Raw genomic sequence first — 23,224 nt, 5'->3', positions numbered from 1 at the left:
TGTTCCATGGTCTTGTTAGCTTCGTCAAACTTCTGTTCCATTCGTCTACTTAATTCTTCATTTTGCTTGTTTATCTCGGTAGACATCTGCCTGAATTGTCGCTGTAAAGCTAACAAGAGTCGATCCTCTGATGACAAACCTGGTGTTACACTAGTTTCACCTTGGTCACTAGTATTTGATTCCTGCTGCATTGCTTCGTTGTCCATTTTTCTTATGATTACTTTACCACTTCGCAATATGGTTAAGTTCGTATTCATTAACTGTAGTATAAAAGTAAATTCAATCTTACTCTTCTTCGGGAACTGAATTTACAAAGTCCCGGGTGAGGTAAACCAAAATTTTTACAACGACTTATCAAAAAAGATAGTCGTTAACCTGGTTCGTTTGCTGAGATAAAAATTCGAAGTGGTAGTATTTCTTTGGCATGAAAATATTAACTTCGATATTTAAATACCATTAATCTCACCTTTTTAATAAAAATAACAACGTCTATAAACGGTGCTAAACTGGTTTATTATTTGATATAATTTATAATATCCTTTTCTTAAAACTGTTAAGTACACAAACTCACTGACTAGGTAACCATAAAACATGTCCATATCATCAACTATCCCATAATAATCACTTACATATATTAAAAACATTCTTCTTTTGTTAATATGAAATGAACATTCTACTAAGTATAGTGCATATGTATGAGTACTTTCTGCCCAAGGTACAGGTAAATATTACACAAACCAAAGTATTTTGTTATAACCGTGAACACCCCATATACATCCAGGCCCGTATGTAGGTAAGTGCTATTCTGTGCTCGAGCACAGGGCGGCAGAATTTAGGGGCGGCAAAATATTGGATTATTTAAAGATCCACAATAAAGCAGTATTTAAAACTAGCAACCCGCAGAGTCCTTCGCAAGCGCGAGAAAATATGTTAATATGTTTAATTCGCTCTAATTACAGTAGTTACTCATTAGCTACCTTATCTAATTATTTTTAATAAGTCATCCTCTCCCACCCCCCATCCCAAGGGGTGAGGATGAACTTAAACATAATGAAAATGATACCTTCAAACTCAGCGACCTCGAAAACTGTGAACTCAACACTAATGTTTGTCGTTTTCGACTTCTTTTAAAATCTCGCCCCCCTTTCTGGGGAGTGGACTATGACCTTCAAATTGAATTGGATCTTTATTCATCTCAGCGACTCCAAAAGTTGTGAATTCAACTCTAATATTGGTCGTTTTTGGGAGCGGCAAATTATTTGGATCACAGGGGCGCACAATATACAAATACGGGCCTGTATACATCATAAATGAAAATTCAGAAACATGCTTTTTCGGGATTTCTGTGTGTGAACATATCTGGGCTCTTTGGGGAATAATCACAGAACGAATTTTGGACATCCAAGCATTGGCACGTGACATATACACTTCATTGAAATCTACAGAAAAAAAACATGGATATTTTCTTCAACCTTAAAAATGTGTCTTTTTATACTTGCTAACACTTTTTCAGAATTTTGCTACAACGCAATTACAATGAGAAATATAGTATAATATTTTTCTTTTAAAGTTGGTGACCTCGCATAGCTTAGTAATTTATGCTCTTGTTTTGGTACGAGCGGTCTCGGGTTGGATTCCCAGTAAGAATACTTGGTCAGAGAGGTGCAAAAAAGCTCCTCAGATGACCCATCTTCAGTTTTCCTCATTCACATCAGGCAAATGCCGGGATGGTACTTAATGTAAGTCCCGGATTGCTTCCTTCCTTTTCCATTTCCTCCGGTAGTGTGATCGACGAGGTACCTTACGGGCTAAAATGATCATAGATGCCGAAAGTCCAGAAACCTAATTCTTAATTCCCTAATTCTTTTAAAGTTGATCCTTTAAACCAATGTTCTCGGGATTGTTGCCAGAGTGAGTGTTGCTGTGCTGAGCTTTCGTTACCATACAGTGGCAACATCTTCAGAGCTATGTGTTGGAGTGTGCTGGTCGTGCAATTTATATAGTAGTTTTTAGGAATTGCTGTATTTCTATTGGTTGCTTTTGTTGGCCAATGGCGTGCTCTGATTTTGCTGGTGGAAACTGCTCTCTGATTGGCTGATGGTTTCCACCAGCAAAATCAGAGCACGCCATTGGCCAACAAAAGCAACCAATAGAAATACAGCAATTCCTAAAAACTACTATATAAATTGCACGACCAGCACACTCCAACACATAGCTCTGAAGATGTTGCCACTGTATGGTAACGAAAGCTCAGCACAGCAACACTCACTCTGGCAGCAATCCCGAGAACATTGGATTAATAGTAGACGCCAGAAAAGCTTCAAGATCATATTGATCCTTTAAAACTTAAATGTCTTAGTGTACCAACTCTAGCTGCTAGTTTAGTGGCTAGCGTGTGCGCCTTTAATGCATACGTATGGTCTTTGGTTCGATTCTCAGTACAAGAGAAAAATATTTACTTTCGAATTATTCATTTTCATTAATCAATCGTTTCCTTTAGTCTAAAGGACCTAAGCGTGGGATGTTAAACTAAAAAATATCATTTCATTTGTCGCACTAATTGTATCGCTATCGCTTGCCTGCTTGACGCTAATAGATGTCGCTGGCTTGCAGACAATTTGCCAATTTAAAGCTACTGTGACGATTTAATTGCAACATAAAAACTATTTATTTTTTCAACTTAAACCTGCACGGCCCGGAATTTTTAACCCGAGCACAGCCCGGCCCGTGAATTTATAATGTGAGGCAAGACCCGGGTCCGAAATATGTTTTGGCCTTTAGGCCAGAGCTCGTGTGATAATCAAATGAGCCCGAAATAATCCCGAACTACAGAAACTTAATAATTAACGCAAAATTGTATTAGAGGTTGTGCAGTTGTGCTTTGAAAGTTCTCCAGAAAGGACGGTGCAATAAATATCGTCGTGAGCTCCCTCGTGGTTAAGGGGTTAGCGTACGCGCCTTTGGCGTGGGAGACCTGGGTTCGATTCCCGGCGGGAGCTCATATGGTTCGGATTCCACGTTAATCAGTAGGTCCACGTCTCATATAGCCTCGCTGCTGAAAGGGACGCTAAACTAAAATCAACTCAACTCAAATATCGTCGTACAGTATACCTGTATTTTCAAAGTTAGACCCCAAAAAGGCCCGAGAATATGGTTGTATATTTAAAAATTTATTGCCCGAGCCCGGCCCCTGTTCGAAGTGATATATGCTTTGTAGGCCCGAGCCCATGCAGATCTCTATCGTAATCATATTCAAATTTCACATTAACTTTGTTTATTTTTCTACAATAATATATAGTGATGATTTAATTGAACTTAAAACTACATGTTTTAATTTAATTATTTGAAAATGGATAGTGATTACGCCGAAAACGTGCTTTATTATTCATTATACGTAAATACAAAAGGCATAATTATATTTATATTTGACCGTTAAGATTTGTGTGACTGCATGTTGATTGGTGGGGGAAACCATGATGCTAGGGTCCTCAAGTTAAAATTTCCCTCAGGAATGCTTAAATATTCCCTTTAAAAAAGAAAAAATCCTAATTTTCGTTCACTATATATATATATATATATGCGTATCTATGGATGATTATACTGTGCTCATATCTCCACAACATATATTTGTGCTTTTGAACTTCTGTTATTACTTGAATGTTACCTTCCGTGAAAAACTGGGGGTGCGGATATTCACACAAGGGGTGCGTCTGCTCACTTGCTCCAGGCTAACTATGCCTCTGCTTACGGGGATTAGAATTCGCGACCTCTCGCAACAAACAAAGACTTTCGAATCTGAGGGATTCAGTTTCTTTGAATACCTTTTCTTAAAAATATTTAGAAGCAATTTAGAAATTAGAACACCAAGTGACAAGTTACTGAAATCTAACGATGGGGACGCAACGAAACGACAACGAACCACAAAATTACTCTCCCAAGATATGTTAAATCGCCTATATGCTTGATTTATTTACATTCAAGCAGGGATAAAAGTGCGGAGGAACGCGGGAGGACGCCGTCGGCTCACCTTCAAAAAATATGTAGGGCGTCCCCCCAGTTCCTAAAAATTACAATGGGCAAAGATAGGCAATGGGTACGGCTTGACGTACTACCGCCGCCTATCGTCCCCCTACCTTTTCAGATCCACTTTTACCCCTGCATTCAGGTTAGTCTAAAAACACTAAAAAAGTTATCCAAGGTGGGCGCGAACCATCAATCTTACGATTAGTACGAACGTGTTCTTCCGACTTCGCCACGGAGAAGATGAAGAAAACTTCACTTGTAAAGGGATAAATCATTGAGGTCATAATTTGGCCAATTAGCCAAACCCCTATATCTCGAGTTCTATTAGGTGGTACCATGAACCGGTTTAGATTTATTGCTTTTTTGAGGAGTATTATCTATGTTCAAAAGTTGAGCAAAATCGCAGACTACCACCTTCAATGCCTCTCCTCTTTAGTAATATAACATTTATTGAAAAGCTAAATTTCCCTACATTTTTATCTCATATTCGTAAAATCTCCCTTTTTTCTTCCTTAAAAATTTCTCTGCTAAATCTCCCTAAGCCTCAGGAAATTTCCCTCAAACTACCATCACTGGAGGAAACTCAAAAATAAATAAATAAATTTGTTACATGTAAACAATTAGAGCTTTTAAGATGCCTAACACAACGAAATTAAAATGCCGCTAATTTTACATTAATTATGTGATATCTTCAAATAGAATATAATCGAAACGTTGAACAAGAGCGCGCTAGACAATGTTATTTTGCATGAGGTATCGTTATCACGAGTCATCTAGTAGTTTTTCATTTGCAGCCATTTATAAACGCGAAGAAAAATGCCGATTTCCTAAATGGCTGGAAATCAAAAGCAGATAAGGGAGTCGTGATAACAGTATCTCATGTAAAATAATATTGTCCAGCGAGCTCTTGTTCCACTTTTCGATTATCTTTTTATCTACTTGAGGATATCACATCATTACTGTAATATTAGCGGTATTTTAATTTCGACGTGGTAAGGCCTCTTGATTAGGCACGATTTGAATCTATAGCATACATTGGGCCGAAGACTTTTGTGCAACAACTAATGTTATTGATTGATTTAGAACCTGTTTCAAGAAATTCTATTTAGTAAAGAAATTTGATCCTCTGACAGTTAAGACATTAAGTATGTCGTGAGAGTTTATATTGAACCTATCAAGAGAAACTAGCCACTCTATTTATTATACGCAAAGATTGATTTAATTGCTTATCCTACATTTGTGCTTTAATAGTTGTAGTATGAATCGTAATAAATAATGAGGGGAATAAAGTGACGACTCACGCATCATAGTAAAGTGAAATTTTTTAGTAACTCGAATTGTAGTACCTATCAAATCTCAATTACGTCTCTCTCTTCTTTTGAAGGCCAGTCTGGAGTGGGGTCCTTGGTTCGATCCCAGCTCGCGCCAAGTGAACTTTGTGGTGGACAAACACCGTGTGCGTGGGTTTACTCGGAGTTCTCCCGTTTCCTCCCACTTTTTCATTCCATGATTTCATTAATTTCTCACCATTACCGTTTCCTTTAGCCTAGACGGCATAACTGTGGGAAGTATAATTTAAAGATTTCATTTTCATTTTTCCACTTGAATACTATCTCGACATTCAATTAATAAAATAAGATCTTTCGAAACCAACATTGAAGTACGCAAGAAATATTTTGAATATCTAGGAATTTTACCTAATGCCAAGCCAGGATCACTATCTAACTTTTGCTTATTATTTTATTTATTCCTGTTGGAAAAAGTACTGGCACTATCTAGTACAATTCATTAAGTGAAATGTCAAGTCATTTAATTAAAAATTAGTGATAGAGGTTTTCATATTACTTTCAGATAGTGTCGCCATTTTATCTTCATTGTTAGCGTCAGAAACAATAATAATAATAAAGGAAACAACACTTCAATCTACCACAGTCATTTCACAATGATTTGAATCAATGTGGGATATATTTTGAACAAGTTCGTTCTTCAGTAGATGTTAAATATGGATCACTGTTTAATTCTTCCTGATCGTCTCTTCTTCTAGTATAATAGAAAAACAAGCAAGATAATCCAGCATAAACGATACACAATCAATTACATTTTGTGTAGTGAACATCTTTGAAATATTATCAGTGGCAACGTAACTACTAACGATCCGTTCGGGAAAGTAATGCTCCCGGAAGTACGTTCTTTAGCGTGCTACCCTAGCCAGCTGTTTTACGCGCTATCCTAGCCAGCTGTATTAAGTTGGTCACAAAATTTATATCATGGGGTCAAGGTGGATCAAAACGAGCTTCTAACCCGTTACTACTACTACTACTACTACTACTACTACTACTACTACTACTACTACTACTACTACTACTACTACTACTACTACTACTATTACTATAGCCTCGCTGCTGAACGGGACGTTAAACTCAAAATCAACTCAATTCAACTCAATTACTACTCCTACACCTCCTCCTCCTCCTCCTCGTACTACTACTACTTATTTGCACAAAAGTAAATCACTTTTTTGAGTATTATTTTCATCTTATTTTAATTAAAAATGTGTTACAAAAATGTAAAAAAATACAAAAAAACTTTTCTTGGGCCGGGTTTGAACCCACGCCAAAAAGCGATATTCGTTACAAGCACATAGCGCTAGCACGCTCGGTCACGAGAACTGACAGCAGCAAACGTTTGATTTCTGCTATTTGAATGCAACGTGACACGAAATGGATAACGCCAACCAATAAGAACTGTGTATTTCGTTCCTACTTCCGGGAGCATTACTCTCCCGAGCTAGTCCTAACTACCAAGTTAATAACACCAATTTATTTCCCTTATTTTAATTATGATTTAAAGCACAAATAAAAATTGCAACGACATAATCCAGCACAAATAATTAAGCATATTTTTGATACTAATTATAAGGTTGATTATTTTGTCTTGACATTAAGAATTTATTTAATACCACTTGTAAACACTAAACATATTAGTTTCAAAATGTCTGATATTTGTTTTTGCTTTATTCACGGATTTAACTATTTGCATTAATGTTTGTTATGTTTACATGATGATGATATTTACATTGCAAAATATTTATTGTACTAACTCTAGTATTATTTATATTTTCAGGTAGTCCATTGTTGACCGCTAAAGAAACCAACTAGACGAAGCAATCAGTTTGAGTTGTGAGAATCAGTGTGAGATAAAACAATCAAAATGGCACCTATTTTGGGGTTACTACGCTTCATGAATAACAGTAGTAGCAACACAGTTCCCAGTGATGTTACAGCCTCACCGTCAAACGTGACGAGCAACGAATTTGAACGGATGACACTAGAAGAAGAAGATATCAGTGATTACAGAAGAATGGCTTGGCAAAAGGACGACTTCCTTTCAGAGTTTAATTGCAGTGAGAATTCTTGGAACGGGACCTCTTTCGACAACTGCTCCGTTGTTTGGAGTTCGGACGAGACGTCGGAGTGGTCGGCAAGGATGGGTCGATTCAACGAGTTTCAGATTATTAAAGCTATTGTACTGGCAGCAGTGACCACTGTGATTCTTGTGTCTACCTGTAAAATGGTGTTCCAGCTTCTTGTTCGGTATACAGTGAAAAACACTGGTGACGTGAAACATATTTGACAACACAAGAAAGTGAATGATGAATTTGTGATTTTGTACATACCACTTCGACGAAATCAAGATGGTTGTTACTCTCCAAGACAAGAAATGGACAATGACTTACACATGCTTTAACAATGAAATTTGAAATCTAATGTGTTTCGTTCAAGTACAGTGATTCTCTGACTTACGTTATCTTAAAGATCCTGTATCTCATATCCAATTTCTCCATATATATATATAAAAATGCAAATCCTTTAGGTTCATTTCGTACAGTCCATATATATATATATATATATATATATATATATATATATATATATATATATATATATATATATATATATATAAACAATGGTATATTGCTCAGAATTTATTTTACAACTAACAATAATAAATGTGGTACAGTAAGTAATATACATGAAACAAGCTATGTGAAATAATTGAGAACTAATCTGAGTGGATTATCTTTTCAAAATAGTCGTGACTACCTGAGGAGAGATGATAAAAATGTGGTAAGGGGTTATTATTTGGAAGGAACATTGTCCCCCCCGAAAACTGTACGTCACCCTATCTCAGAGACTTGTTATCTTTCTCGACTTTTACCTTTCTGAAAACCGATTGTATTTCACTCAACTTTCTTAGATTTAGCTTCAGTACTTAGAATTCCTTTCTCAGTGCGTGAAGGATTCCATCATGGGGGAGGATTCAGGCACTCAATCCCGTATTCTTTGAGGACAAGCGTGATTTTTGTATATATCTTAATAAAGAAAATATTTATTTTTCCATAATATCTTGCTCAAGGGAGGTTTAAACCCCCGAATCCACCTTGGCGTACGACATTCATCGTGCATCTGCTTTTGTTTCTTTAATGTGACCTTGCATTGTCAGGTTTCAACAACACAGACTAGAGAGAGCGAAAGAGAGGAAAGTTCCCCGCCTTGAGAATAATATTGCTAGAGCAGCACGTATCTCACATTCGATTTGTTCGTTGAACATCCTTAATGCTGAACGACGGACGTTATTATTATCACGAAAGTGGATCTTATAAGATTGTAATGTTATTATTACCACTCTAGTGGGCATCATAAAAGTGTAATGTTATTATGATCACGGAAGTGGGCATCATAAGATTGTAATGTTATTAGGATCACGCTAATGGGCATCATAAGATTGTAATGTTATTAGGATCACGCTAGTGGGTCTTATAAGTTTATAGGTCTAGCGTTATTAGGATCACGCTAGTGCGCATCATAAGATTGTAATGTTATTAGGATCACGCCAGTGGGCATCATAAGATTGTAATGTTATTAGGATCATGCTAGTGGTCATCATAAAATTGTATTGCTATTAGGATCACGCGAGTGGGTCTTATAAGATTGTAAAGTTATTAGGATCACGCTAGTGGGTCCTATAAGATTGTAATGTTATTAGAAGCACGCTAGTGAGCATCATAAGATTGTAATGTTATTAGGATCATGCTAGTGGGTATCATAGGATTCTAATGTTGATGCACCCGCCTGTTACGCCACATGATAACTCTTGAAGGAAAGTAAATTTGTCAATTATTTCTTGCAATAGACTGCTAGTGCAATTATCTTGGAGAGGTTTTTTAGTGGAGTCAATACATTAACACCTTCAGGGTAACGGTGACTTTAAACTGTAGCAATCCATATTCCATATCCTATAGAAGGAACACTGATCACTTCTATGTTTTGTGTATTTTTCCTTACTGTCTGTAGCAGAATTTACTAAGAGCTTACGTCATACCACTTAGGTTCATTTGTCGAATATTTAATTCGAAACTGCACCATTCTTTTTAACAAATATATTTCCCTCATAACTTCCATTCCTTTCAAGATGAAAGAGACATTAGTAAGTTGGTGTACTACTGTATTTGAAACAATATTTATTATGCAGCATCTCCAGATACAAACCAGGAGCCAGTGACATACTTTCCAGGACGAAGGGGGGTAGAGAAGGTAAAGGAATACACTTCGTAACTTTATGACCAATGTCTCGTATAAGTTTTAGGATAAACTACGGACCTATCCCGAGTTACCATTGTTTTTTTAATAGCCGAACTAACTAACAGCAACGCTTTGAAAAGAATTGTATGAAATGAAAAAGTAAATTTTTAAGATGGAGCTTATCCGCTATTTTATTGATAAGAATGAAATAAGGGACATTTTTGTTTACGTAATTAACAAATCTATCAGACGATGTAGAAATTAATCTATAAACATCCTATTGTTTACTATAAATTTCGGAAATCTTTCGAGGAAATCTATTTTTAGGTCTTTACGAAAATTTTTCTTAGAAAAAAAGATGAAAATATATAGAAGAAATGTTGATTATTTAAGTCATAATCTGACAAATGAATATGCGTGTCTCTATACTAACACGTACAACTATTGTCAATCCGCTATCAGATGAAGATCTCCAAAACTCTTCTCCGTTACCATATTATTTTTGGTCATTACCTCATAGTGTTTCTTGATTTCGTGACATTATTTTTGTATGATAAAAGTTTCCTGGGTTTCCTCTAGTTTGTTGTAAAGAATAGCTTTTATTAATCGATCATCATTTGTTCTTCGTATAAAAACATGTAAATACTGTGTATAATTCTCAAGGATCTTATAAAATAGAGGATCTGCCCATATATATATCTTCATCCTATTAAATCAATGAAGCCAAAAAACAACCGAGAATCGGCACGTTTGATTGGCTACTCTCGTTTATGCCATTATCTGATTGGCTACTTTCGTTTTTGCCATTATTGTTGGCTCAAAACATTGCGATCCTATTGGGCGGAGTGGGCAGAGTAGGGGTGGCGAAGGTATGACGTATGGCTTCAAGATTTTCTTGTAAGGGCAGATCCTCTATTTTATAAGATCCTTGATAATTCTCAATGTTTATTTCTAGTCAACATCTGTAGTAGTTGCACTCTACAACAATGAATATTCGGCAGTGTTTACAAACTAAAAATAACATTACTATTAATAAAAATGACGTATCAGCAACAATGCAATTGCATTATGTTTAAATAGTTAAGTTCTGTCGTTTATTTTTAATTACAAGGGACTTCAGGAATACATGTTTGGCGTATAGGAATCATTATAGTTTACTTCGACTCCATTGCACAAATTTATGTTCCAAATTTTTTACGACTTATTGATGCGTCTTGCAATTAGGTTTATCAATTTTTCTGGAATAACTGGCAGTCCATTGGAATTGAATCTAGTCTTTGGCCACTGAGATATTTTTAAATATGTCTCATAATGATAACATTTAGTGTCCTTATAGTTCATATTCTTTTACTTCTTTGACCTTCTCAGCATATGAATACATTGAATACACTTATATTTTCTGAATACATTTATAAAGGTAACCGTTCAAACGAGCGCAAGGACAAAAACAGCGCTTTAACAAAAACAGCCCATGGCCAAAAACAGCGCATGCAAATAGAGCGTGAACAAAAACAGCGCATGCAAATACTCAATTGTTTTTCAGAGCAAAAATGTCCCTTGGTATTATTAGCATTACTTTTTAAGTTTAAAACAGTCTTGTTCCACCAACAGCAGTTAAAAACTTTAACAATATTTTATACAACAACGTGAAAGTAACACTTCAAATAAAACTTTAAAAGACTTATTCTAATGGATAATTCCATTCTGTAACTAGTGATAAGGGACGTTGGTAAAACGATCAATCCTCTTTAGGAAAAAATAAATGGTATTTTAATTATTGTTTCTAAAACTTGTCATCATGTATGCGTAAATTGTGTGTGTGTGTGTTGATTTTGTTTTGTTTACTTTGAATTGGTAGGTGGTTTTGGTAACAGACAATATGGGTATTCGCAATACCATAGTATCAAATAGGTAAACAGCTTATTTGAGGCGATTAGTTTAGGTATGTTATAATTTGTAAAGAAGGTTTCGCCTTTCTAAATAGATCTCAACGAATTACACATTGTAGGGTTTGGGAAATTCACTTACTACGTAGAAGTAATCATAGGACATCTACTATTTATTATATCGTATATTACATTAAATCATCTGTTATCAATAAGACACCACACTTTTGATGGCTTAATAATAGTTAAGTGCCTATTTGTTTCTTGTGTTATCTATAACAAATAAATAATCCAAAACTAGGACGAACCATTGCTAAGTAGTCTCTTAAAATTATCCAGGAAAAGAATGACATTATATATATATATATATATTGATTGATTGATTGATTATATTGATTGATTGATTATATATATATATATATATATATATATATATATATATATATATATATATATATATATATATATATTCTATTTTAAACATATACCAGGGCTCAAAACTTCAAAGTAAAATAAAAATAAAAGTTCAAATTATCTTTTCTCAAAATTAACTTTTTACTATAGGCCCTTCTTCAATAGAAATTTATATAAATATTTTGAAGAGGCCAGATCCTGGATTTGGCCAAGAGGACTATAGGTCTACGTGTCTATAGTTATTATTTTGTCAAATAAAAATTTAGAGACATGTTAAATTCTGAGAAGATTTGAGATCTAATACAGTGTTACCAACATCTTCAGAAAATCAATGCTATTGTTATACACTCAAACTTATTGTAGTAAATTGTATGTATTTTCAGAATATTTGTTAATCCTAGAGATTTTGTCATTATTTCTGAGATTATCATTAAAAGACATTAGCATTTATTCTACAAAAAGATTGAAATATTGTCAAGTAGAATAATATTTTTTTTTGAATAAAAAACATATTATTACAACATGGAAATTGATTTTTTAAATCTAATTTTTTCACAGTTGTTGGAAAAATGTTGTTGGTCACTTGTTAAAGCATTCATAAAATAAGAATTATGGAAAAATTATGAACTATTACATAGGTATTTAACTACTGGAGATTTAAATTATGTTGGATTTCAGAGTGGTGGTTTTTAATATGGTGATATATATATATATATATATATATATATATATATATATATATATATATATATATATGTATGTGTGTGTATGTACCTAGGTATATGTATGTGTATATACATGTGTAAAATGGATAGTGTAAGTTTAATTATACATATAGTACTTTCGATTGTAAACATTACGATGGATAGAGTATTAAGATATTAGAGACAATATACGTATTCGGTTTTTAGGCTGAATGTTGTTATTGCAAGATTGTAATTATAATCTGTACATTATGTCTAATGTTCATTTACGCGTTTCAAAAATTTTTAAATAATAAAGTGAAGAAACTATTCCAAAGTTGTAATTATTTATAAGTAGTATGTTCATTACTGTTAGGAACGTTGCGCCATCATTATGAAGAGGCCAATACCAATACATAATTTGCTCATTGATGGTGTATTTTGTACATATACAGGTCATAACCATTTGTTTCAGCAGACTAAAATATCAATTCTTGTCGAATGCCATAAAAAGTAGTTTATGTCCTTTCTTCAAGATGAATGCAATGTCCACATTCGAAGCATTGCATCTCAATATTTTCACGTGGGCGATAGTTCGAGAACGCTTACCAAAATCACAATTCCAGGAAAAATACAATTCTTTCTTAAGTAAAATATCAATTTGTGACAAATGTGAGTTCAAGCTTGGGGGAGAGACATTTGGTTGGATAGAGAGATAAGATGACAAGAGAAAACTTGTGAGTTCAAGCTTGGTTGGATAGAGAGATAAGAGGACAAGAAAAAAACTTGTGAGTTCAAGCTTGGTTGGATAGAGACATAAGAGAACAAGAGAAAACTTGTGAGTTCAAGCTTGGTTGGATAGAGAGATAAGAGAACAAGAGAAAACATTATACTTGGAATGTGGTAAGATTCACTTACATAGATTAGGTTTTATCAATATCACTGGCCAGCCTACTGCGCACCATACAGCACATTACTGGAGTTTGAACATAGAATTGTTAACTAAGTGACCACAGACAATTGACATTTTATTGCATCTGAATAAAGTTATGTTAATGAGCTTCATCGGCAATGGATAGTTTTTATGGTGATGAGCCTTCGAGATTATTAAGCCACAGAGTTAGTTATTGAAATTATCTACAAAAATAAGGAACAGTTCATGGCTTCAAAAATTAATCTCTTCCCTAACCATACCCTTCACTACCACCTTTGTACTACATAGGCTTTCACATGAATCCATAATTCATTTCATAATCCTGAGAGTATTCCCAATAAGGTCTTCTGTAACGGAGAGGAAAGTTACGCTTTAGCACACCAATTGGATAACTGTTCGTTGGATTAGTTTTCGTCTTGATCTCTCGTAGATGGCAGAAGAATCGTAAAGTAAAGAAGTAGACCAATTCCACTGCACTCAAAATGCTGCATCCAAGAAACAGACTCACGACTCCTCCAAATGAAGCTGAAATTAAATAAAGAATAGAAAAATATAAGTCCAATTACATTAAATCACCTTGAACGATACTTTCCTAAAATCGTGTTAAGTGACTTTAATCACAAAATAATAATATGCAGGATGTCTGTAAAATCATCTTCTGATTTGAAAACATTTTTATATTAAAAGCCTTTAATCATGTATGAACGAAACTTCTGCAGCTCAAAAAAGAGAGTGTTTCAGTATATACAATACGTATATGATCCGATTTCAAAGTGTTGTACCCGGGTTCGATTCCCCGTTCGATCAAAAAAGTGTAAAAAGCTTTTTCAGGTCGGTCATCCTGAATGAGGCTATCCTGGGTTTTTCTCATTCACATCAGGCGAGTGCGGGGGTGGTACCTCACATATAGGTCCTAGGCCGCTTCCTTCCTTCCCCAATCCTTTCTTCCTTCCCCTTCGCCGGATAGTGTGCTCTCCGAGGGACGTCAACCTTGAAACGTGACGGGTTAACATGGCTATAGATGCCGAAAGCACAGAAATCTAAATCCTAAATCCTGTAAATCTTTCCTTCAAAGTGCTGTATTGCCTTTAAACAAACAATACCTACTTATTTGTTATAAATTGCAAAATAAAACTAAATCAAGTTTCCATACGAATGTTCACAAACGTTCAATGTAGCCTTCTTCGGGCACACGATGTACATCAAGTCGATACTTCAACTTTTCTCATACCTTATGTTAACCGTCACAGAAATAACTCCTGACGGGATTTGACGAGTTGAATTATCTTTGCCAAAAGATATATCTGTACACTAGTGACACCTACCTTCAATCAAATGAAACGTAAGTCTTTCACTTTTTCGAGCTGTAGACGTTTCATTCAAATACAATTAGCTCAGCAGCGTGATTTCAGATTATGCTTGGTGGGCGGGAGACGGGGAAAACAGATAGGTGCCAGGATTTTATTGGTATATTATTATCTTACGAATTAAAATGTATACAAATGTCAAGCTCAGGGGGGCAATTGATCCTCTGGAGCCCCAAATAACGCCTCTGGATTAGCTGTTTTCATACTACAATACTTTGAAACAAAATGAAGAATTTAAAGACACCATTAATTCTCACAAACTACTAAACAACACGGTCAGCTTTACACCTCTATATCGTTCTTAAGGAGTAAGATCCAGAGATAACACGATGAACTCGTAGCCGAAAAAATGTAGATACAGATTTCCAACAATATAAATCTATGTATGGTACTAAGCAAGTTCTAGACCGCTTGTAATGTAATAGCGTGTACGTCTATTAGCAATGCTATCAGTTTTAGCTTTCATGAACATAAGCCCCAACATTAATTTGCTCCGAAAGATCTCAGTGCCACAACCAGCATCATAGGACATCTCCAGGTCTGACTGCTGCTCTAAAAACCACACAATTTATAGTTATAAATGCAAAACTAAAGCTAGAAGACAGAACTAACAAACCCAGAACTAGTCTTACGACTGCCAACAATTTGTCATTCCAGTAAAATATACAAACTCTTTTCGGGATCCAGTCACTGGTGAAATACATGTTTCGCTTCATTACTATGACACTGCAAAAGTACAACCATCCCTCAAGGAACATGCTTTACTTAAAGCAATTATTCTACACAGAATATTGACATGTGTTACAAACTTTAGATAAGGTTGGCACGTCTTAAGGTAAATTATTTAATAAAATCAAATGAGTAAGTACAGAATAAAGATTCTCCAGCTCACCTGGAATTTGTACCACAACTGAAAAAGATAACATGGAACTGTAAATAGAAATTTGGCGTAACACTTTTGGTATCTTTTAGAAGGAACGTTCAGATATAATTACTATGGATATATAGGACTTCAGCGGTTGATTACAAATACTTTGGGCTATCCTCATTGCAATCTGTTGGACTTATATACAGGGTAATAGGCTTCCTGGTGAATGTGCTAATGGTGATATTATGATTGGAATGAGGTGAACCGCTCTAATTCTGGAAATCTAGACTTGTTTTGATAATATTATGGCGACCAATAGTTCGGTTTTGACGTTGACCACCACTGCACGATCGAGAGTTGTTGAAACAAATTACGATATTGTGTATGAATTCTCAATCATGAGAAGAACAACCATTTTAGTACCCAAAACACTAATAAATCAAGAATATTAAATAAAATGTGATGTACGTGAAGGCATACTTAATAAATTAGTATATACAAGTAAAACATTTATTATAATTAAAATAAAATTATAAATGAATATGTATCCTGTATTGTTCTTCTAGAATTGGTTTAAACATACTTTTACAATAGTGTATTTTTAAAATAAATGTACACTAACATACACTATTATTTTATTATATTTTCACTATTTAGTCACTACATTAATATTAAATCCCAAGATAATTTTGCTCTCTATTGATTAATAAACGGAAATGACACGGAAAATCAGCCAAATAATTATTTAACACAGGTTTGGCGTGATTCATTCACTATAACAAAGCTCAGGATACCTGATAATGTTCATATTAGTTTTACGTCATTATACGCTGTATTCTTTGCGTATACTTGTATTAGCGTTTTAGAAACTATATATTTAATATAAAGACTTTAATCTTTCCAGAAGACGAGACTGAAGTAAATTTTCCAGAGCTATCAGTAAGGTGAAAATATTTACGTTTCGAATGCAAACATTGCACTCGTCTTCAGGAGCTGTTATGAAGAAACCGCAGATATGAGACCGAAAGCAACAATTGCAATAGAGGTAAAAAGTTCCAACCCATTCTATCTAGTCGGCCCTTCTCAGGAACAATATCCAATATTTTCGCCTGACTGATAGCTCGAGAAAATTTATTTGAATATATTTATTGCTTTTGTAGGTAATACAAGCTTTACACAAAATATTATTTTCAATGTCTGCATTGTGGCATTCATGGAAGGTGGAAGGCTCTCTAAAGTCCGGGGAAGACAGTCTGCGCAGTTAAGTAAATATTAGTATTACTTCAATTATAGGATTATGGTCTGTTTCTTTGAATAATAATTATTTATTATATTTTAATTATTTGGAAACCAAAGTAATAATTAAACGAACAAACCGGATAATCCTACAAAAAAGGAATTTTACTGACTCATTTCCTTCCCGTTTTGCTACTCAGATACTATAGTCAAAAATAAACATTTGCACGCTTAACTCAGAACAGGAACTTTTCTTGTACAATGATTTCATCACGTCATAATATTTCCAAACATTGTGTAACTACTATTTAATTTTTAGGAAGTTCTATTGATGGCGACATTTTTTTTCGCTTTCCCCTTCTTTTTAAATTAATATGTAACATATTAAATTACGAGTTTGTTATTTTAGAATAGAAATTAAACTTATATTTCACTTACGAAACATTTTGTTAGCATTCAAAAGAAGGTTAATCAGAAGTAAAATCAACCTTCTAAGTTATTCTTAATCAAGGAATTATTTATTATGAAGTTGGTAGATTCATTAGCCGCCCTTGATAAAATCAATCTTTCTCTAAATAAAAATATGACAAATGTGGATGACATCTGAATTGTATTGCTAGAAAATATTCTTTAAAAAAACCTCTTATTATAAGTCGAAATTAGAGATTTAAATCAAGCAGAAACTAATTTTAAAGATATTTGTGCCACTCTTTTTCATTTGTTGAAATATTTGATGTGTTCATTGAAATCTTTCGAATTCTCTCTCTAATGCGAACGCTTCGCGACGCGCCATGCATGATCTCGCGACTCACAAGTGAGCAAGCACGACCTAAGTTAGGGATGGCCAACTACGGGCCCGCGGGCTACATGTGTGCGGCCCTCGAGAACATAAGTGAAAACATTTTTATATATTTTATTAGGTATATAAAGATTTAGGCACAAAGGTAGTTGAAATGTAACTACTGCGAAATTTTAGTATCATGTTATTATTTGGAAGAAATATTATCTTTCTTCAACTAATATTCTCTGAGAAAAAAAATCTTGAAGTATGTAAATTTGAACACCGACACTTAAAAATGTCGTTTAGGTAAGATTAGATAAAGTTACGTTTGAGTTAGAAATAAGATTTTTCGCTATATTGGTGTTTTGAGTGTCAATTGGTGTTTTAATAAAGATCCGTAAATTTGACGATTTCTGAACTAGAGCATCATGAGTGTAGGTATACTATAAACGTAAAGTATCATATGAAATTGCTTTCCTCGGCACGTAGAAATTTCTATGATGCGACCCTTTAGTTTAAAAAAGTTGGCCATCACTGACCTAAGTTATGGAAATCAGAGAGATAATGGCTTCCATCTACAAAATCGTTGCTTTGTTCCTAAGCAAAAAATAAAAAAAATAAAATAAATAAAAAGAAAAATAAAAAATAAAAATAAAAATAAAATAAACGCTATTGTATTGTGTGTTGCATACATCTAGAAGTCATTGTAAAAGTATTTAAACTGAAATCTTTATTGCGTGAGACTGGAAGCCTTCAAAATGTGGGTGTGGAGAAGAATGGAAAAAATAGTTGGGTCGAGCGGAAGACGAATGAGAGGGTGTTAGAAATCGCGGGGGAGAAAAGAATACTTTTAGGTATTATTGAGAAGAAAAAAGAATCTGGTTGGTAGATTGTCTGAGAGGAAACTGTAACATGAGGGACGTGCCAGAGGGTATGGCGGCAGGAAAAAGAGGGAGAGGGCGAAGAATGCTACAATTAATGGATGATATAAAAACAGAAATATCATACGTGAAAACGAAGATCTTAGCGGGAGACCTGGAGCATGGAAGCTTCTCAGCTGCGGCAAGTGACCTGCTAATAAGGGCAGAATACATATGATGATGATTATTATTGCGTACAATGAATAAATGCAAAAAGCTTTCCACAGTTGGATTTCTCCACTGTTAACACAACAGACAAACTTATTCCTTTTAAGAAAATAAAAACATCATTTAACGCTACAGTGAGATTTGAAAAGGACTTATTTCTACCATTTAACAGAACATTTAACGAGTGACTTAAATCTCATTAGAAGTTGTGTCACTCAATTGTGACATTTGTTCGTACTAGAAACAAACGGTGCCTATTAAAAAAGAAAAATAAAGGTATATATAAGCACGATAAATATAATTAAGGCGAAGGAAAGAAACAAAAATTTTAAAAAAAGATCTAAAAAAACTTGATCAAAGTTTAAGAAAAGTATTTGTTTTAGAAAGTCATTTGTATCTTAGCCATCTTGTCTTGTTTCTTATGTATGAAGTTTTTCTTTGAAATTCGGCCAATATTGACAGAATCTGGTGTCCAGAGCTGATTTTCTGGCAAAAGGCGCTACTACAGATTTGCAGGAAAAGTCGCTGAAGGAATAAATCGAAAATAAAGCATTATAAGGGAAATTGTCTCTCATTAGTGATGTTTGATTTTCTAATTAACGATAAATAACTTGGAATGTGGATTTAGTCAAGACACGTGGGGCACATAAAGGAGAACTAGGTTACTAGTAAATTCACTATTTTGTTTACCAATGCATGCAATTGTACATTATGTGTCGTCTCAGACAAAGAGGAAGTTTAATCAACAGAAAAACAACACAAGTATGAGGAAAATGTGCTTCCACACTTCATACGTAGCATACTTCGAAATATATTTTGTGTGTCATTAGAATAGTTTTCTTTAGGATGGTACGAGTGTACTATAAAATAATTTTTCAGAAATGAATTATAACATCGATTATTGTTTACGATTTTGATATCACTCTTTAAATATCCACCAGAAATATTTCTGGAGCTGTGGAGCTTTGAAAATTGATTAAAAATCCAAGTGAATACTCAACATTCGAATTAACAAACGTTTATGTGTGTATGTGTCTATTTGCGTCTTTTCCACGATAACTTTCGTAAAACGTATAGGATTTTAATGTACTTTATTGCAGGTCTAGAAAGTAAGCCCGTTCTCTTGGATTGAAATACAGTAAGAAGAAGAGGATAAATAGTTGATAAAATCAATCGCAATTTGGAAATTTGTTTACATTGAAATAATATGTAACAAAGGTATTTTCCATTATTATCTTCCTAAAAATGTATTCGAATTCACAGTTTGTTTAGAGATTTTTGATTTTAACAATTGCTTGGTATTGAAATGTACCGGTATTACAAGAAATAGTAAGAGCTGGTATGATGCTACTTAATATGCCGATAATTGGCTCCCGCAATTAAAAAAAATACAAAAACATTTTGAAAGTTAGTCCTATTATAAGAGTATCCTCATATTGCTGCATATATTTGAAGTTACAAATCATTTGGATATTCTCAATGTTCTGACTCGATAATTTTGTGTGTTCTGGACATCATTTAATAAAATGTTTTTCTGCATTCTGAGTGAAAATGCTATTTTCCAACACATCTACTAAACAAAATAATTCTTCCACGGTCACAAATGTACGTAATGCTTTCTATCCAAATATGGTTTTCAAACAATCATAAGTTCTCAACTAATAGCGTAACTAAGGATGTTTGTACCCCTGAAAATGTCAAAAGACCTTTCCCTTTTTGCACGTTGATGAGGTACGTAAACTTTTTAAACCAATAGATAACATTCTTTTGAAATTGGATAGAAAAAAATGAAATTAAATTATATCTTTCAGATTTACGTCCCACGTTTAACCCGTGGTAGCTAAACGGGAAATTTTTGTGGAACTGGGGGAAGGGACGCCGTACATATTTTTTGAAGGTAGGAGGAAGGCGTCCCCCCACGTTCCCCTTCATTTCTATCCATGAGTCCAGGACTTTGTTTAGCATATTTCACAATGGCAAGGTCTACACGAATATTACGCACTTTACACATTTCTACAACGCACACATCTGTGATCTTAACGACGGAAAGGACCAAAAATGAATCCCTCCTCGAATCTGTTCAGTTTCTGCGGGATCAGACCAGGCCCGTGCTGGCCCACTGGGACATGTCCCGGTGCGCCCTCCGAAACACCACATTATTTAAAAAATGGTACAAGTTTATTCTTTTTAATAATAAAGCTATTGGTAAAGAACCCGTGATAAGTACAGTGCGCTCTTTACATAAGGCGCTCTTGCGAAAACACGTCAAAGGTAAACGGTTTTATTTATTCTTCTCTATGGCACACTTCTGTACAATGAATACGCACTACAGCGTATTACTGTTGGTAAAGAACCCGTGAAAGGTACAGTACGCCCTTTGCGTAAGGCGCCCTTGCAAAACCACATCAAAGATAAACGGTTTTATTTATTCCTTGTATATCACAGTTCTGTACAATAAATAGATACTGTTACTGTTGATAAAGAACCTGTAAAGGTACAGTGTGCCCTGCGCGTAGAGCGCCCTGCGAAACATCACATTGTAGATAAGTAGTTTTAGTTGTTCCGTATACCTGGTTTGTATAGTAAATTTATAAAAGACGGACTCCGAAATATCACATTATATACATATTTTTTTAAACTCTTCTGTATACCAGTTTTGTACTATACATTCATACAGCTGCTATTTTTGGAGAAAAGGTAAATAGTACAATCATTTTTCAAAAAATATGAATAAAGCTAGTAAACCAATTAACAGGTAGGTCTAATTGGTAAGATAATGTAGGAGTTTTTGTTGGTGCTACTTATTTATTGCAAAAAAAAAAAAAAAAAAAACTTTCAGAACGTAAGTGCATTCGATATAGTGTAGTTTAAACAATTCAAGTTTTTTTAAAAAAATAATTTACAAATTTTATTGTTCCTGTATGTTTTAAAGCAATGTTCAAATAATCAGTGCCTATTGTATTTCTAAAATATAGCTATTGATTTATTGATATATTTTGTTTTATTTTGTTTGACAAATAGTTATTACAAGAACTTGAAATGTTTCTCTAATAAAGACGTTTTCAGTTTAGCTAGTTAATACATAAAATGGGGCCCGTGTATATATAACTTATAGGATGTAACTTAATTCATATAACAAACATCGGGAGGTGATTCCTGGCACCGAGATAAAACGAAAAGTATACACCAACCTGGGTGCAAAAATGCCTCATTTCGGATCCTTAATTACACGAAAATTAATCGGAAAAATGTAAAAACAGCCATAACTCGAGGACAAAACATCGGATCGAAGTCGGGTAAAAGAGAATGTCCATAATGTTTAGTCATAGATTCCATTAGTGCACAATCGGATATAGTGCAGTGACGGCCCACGGATGACTCCCAAAGAAAGTGGAGTATTCCTTCGAGTATTTTATAAAACGTTGAATGAGGGAAATGAACAACAATCAAGTATAAGATTTCAGCAAAGATAAATAATAGTACATCTTTCAAGTTAAAAGAACACTTAGAATTCGAAAGATATATATATATATATATATATATATATATATATATATATATATATATATATATATATATATATATATATATATATAAATACATGTGTGAGTGATCTATTTTGTCTCAGTACAGAATAAACTCTCGGAAGAAAAATTTAAATGAAACGAAGTCTTTAACGTATCACAATGATATCTTCTAGTCTAATGGTGACAAATAATAAATGAACGGCTTCCTGTCCAAGTTACGAGTGTGTGAAAATGGGAAAAATAACTCTGATCCAGATTAGGTTTAAAACGACTGTGCATAGGACAGTCAGAAGGTATGTAAAGAAACATAACATACAGTATCCAAAAATGCAAAGATCATATGTGATGAACGAATGTACAAGGGATTCTCCATACGACACAGGGATTCCCAAACATTGCGTGAATACATATTGGGCAAAAGTAAGCTGCAATACAGGGTTTCCTTCCAGTAATATGTAATTCCGTGGAATAGGGTACTTCTGTGCACAGAAGCAACCAAAATGGACGAAACACGATATGTTGACACATTGCATAATGATACAAAGAAATGCCCTGGGACAGTATACTTGATTTATTCGTTAGGTGAATCTTCTTCCAGGAACACTTTCGAGGAGCTTTTTCCCTCCCTTGGAGTTGGCAAACCGCCCCTTACCACTAAACTATGCAAAATTACATTGCTAGTGTGAATATACCAAAATAGCGTCCTAGTGTAGCTCACTTACATTTTGATTTTGACACTGCTGGAGAAATTTCCTAGAAGAAAGCTCGTAGGAATTACATTCAAAAAATGGGAGGAAATCTTTTTTCGATGCTCTAATGTACGTTGGAGCTGTAT

The 23,224-nt window shown here is 34.3% G+C and overlaps 2 protein-coding genes across 2 annotated transcripts in view; one reads left to right on the top strand and one right to left on the bottom strand.

The window, feature by feature from the left end:
• Positions 1 to 7,905, top strand: part of LOC145671989 (uncharacterized) — a 59,230-nt gene extending 51,325 nt beyond the window's left edge. The window contains exon 2 of the mRNA XM_081741174.1: positions 7,147 to 7,905. Within this exon, the coding sequence (XP_081597300.1) occupies positions 7,234 to 7,656 (423 nt within the window). The 5' untranslated portion in view covers positions 7,147 to 7,233 and the 3' untranslated portion in view covers positions 7,657 to 7,905. The remainder of the gene's footprint in view (positions 1 to 7,146) is intronic.
• Positions 7,906 to 11,972: 4,067 nt separating this feature from the next.
• LOC145671988 (degenerin-like protein asic-1) overlaps positions 11,973 to 23,224 on the bottom strand; it is a 76,371-nt gene continuing 65,119 nt past the window's right edge. Inside the window, exon 4 of the mRNA XM_081741173.1 lies at positions 11,973 to 14,047. Within this exon, the coding sequence (XP_081597299.1) occupies positions 13,815 to 14,047 (233 nt within the window). The 3' untranslated portion in view covers positions 11,973 to 13,814. The remainder of the gene's footprint in view (positions 14,048 to 23,224) is intronic.

This window comes from Thermobia domestica, chromosome 15 (genome assembly GCF_964235325.1).
Source record: "Thermobia domestica chromosome 15, izTheDome1.hap1.1, whole genome shotgun sequence".
In the NCBI taxonomy this organism is placed as follows: Eukaryota; Metazoa; Arthropoda; class Insecta; order Zygentoma; family Lepismatidae; genus Thermobia; species Thermobia domestica.
Note: the sequence above shows the minus strand (reverse complement) of the source record. Positions and strands in the feature narration are given on the sequence as shown.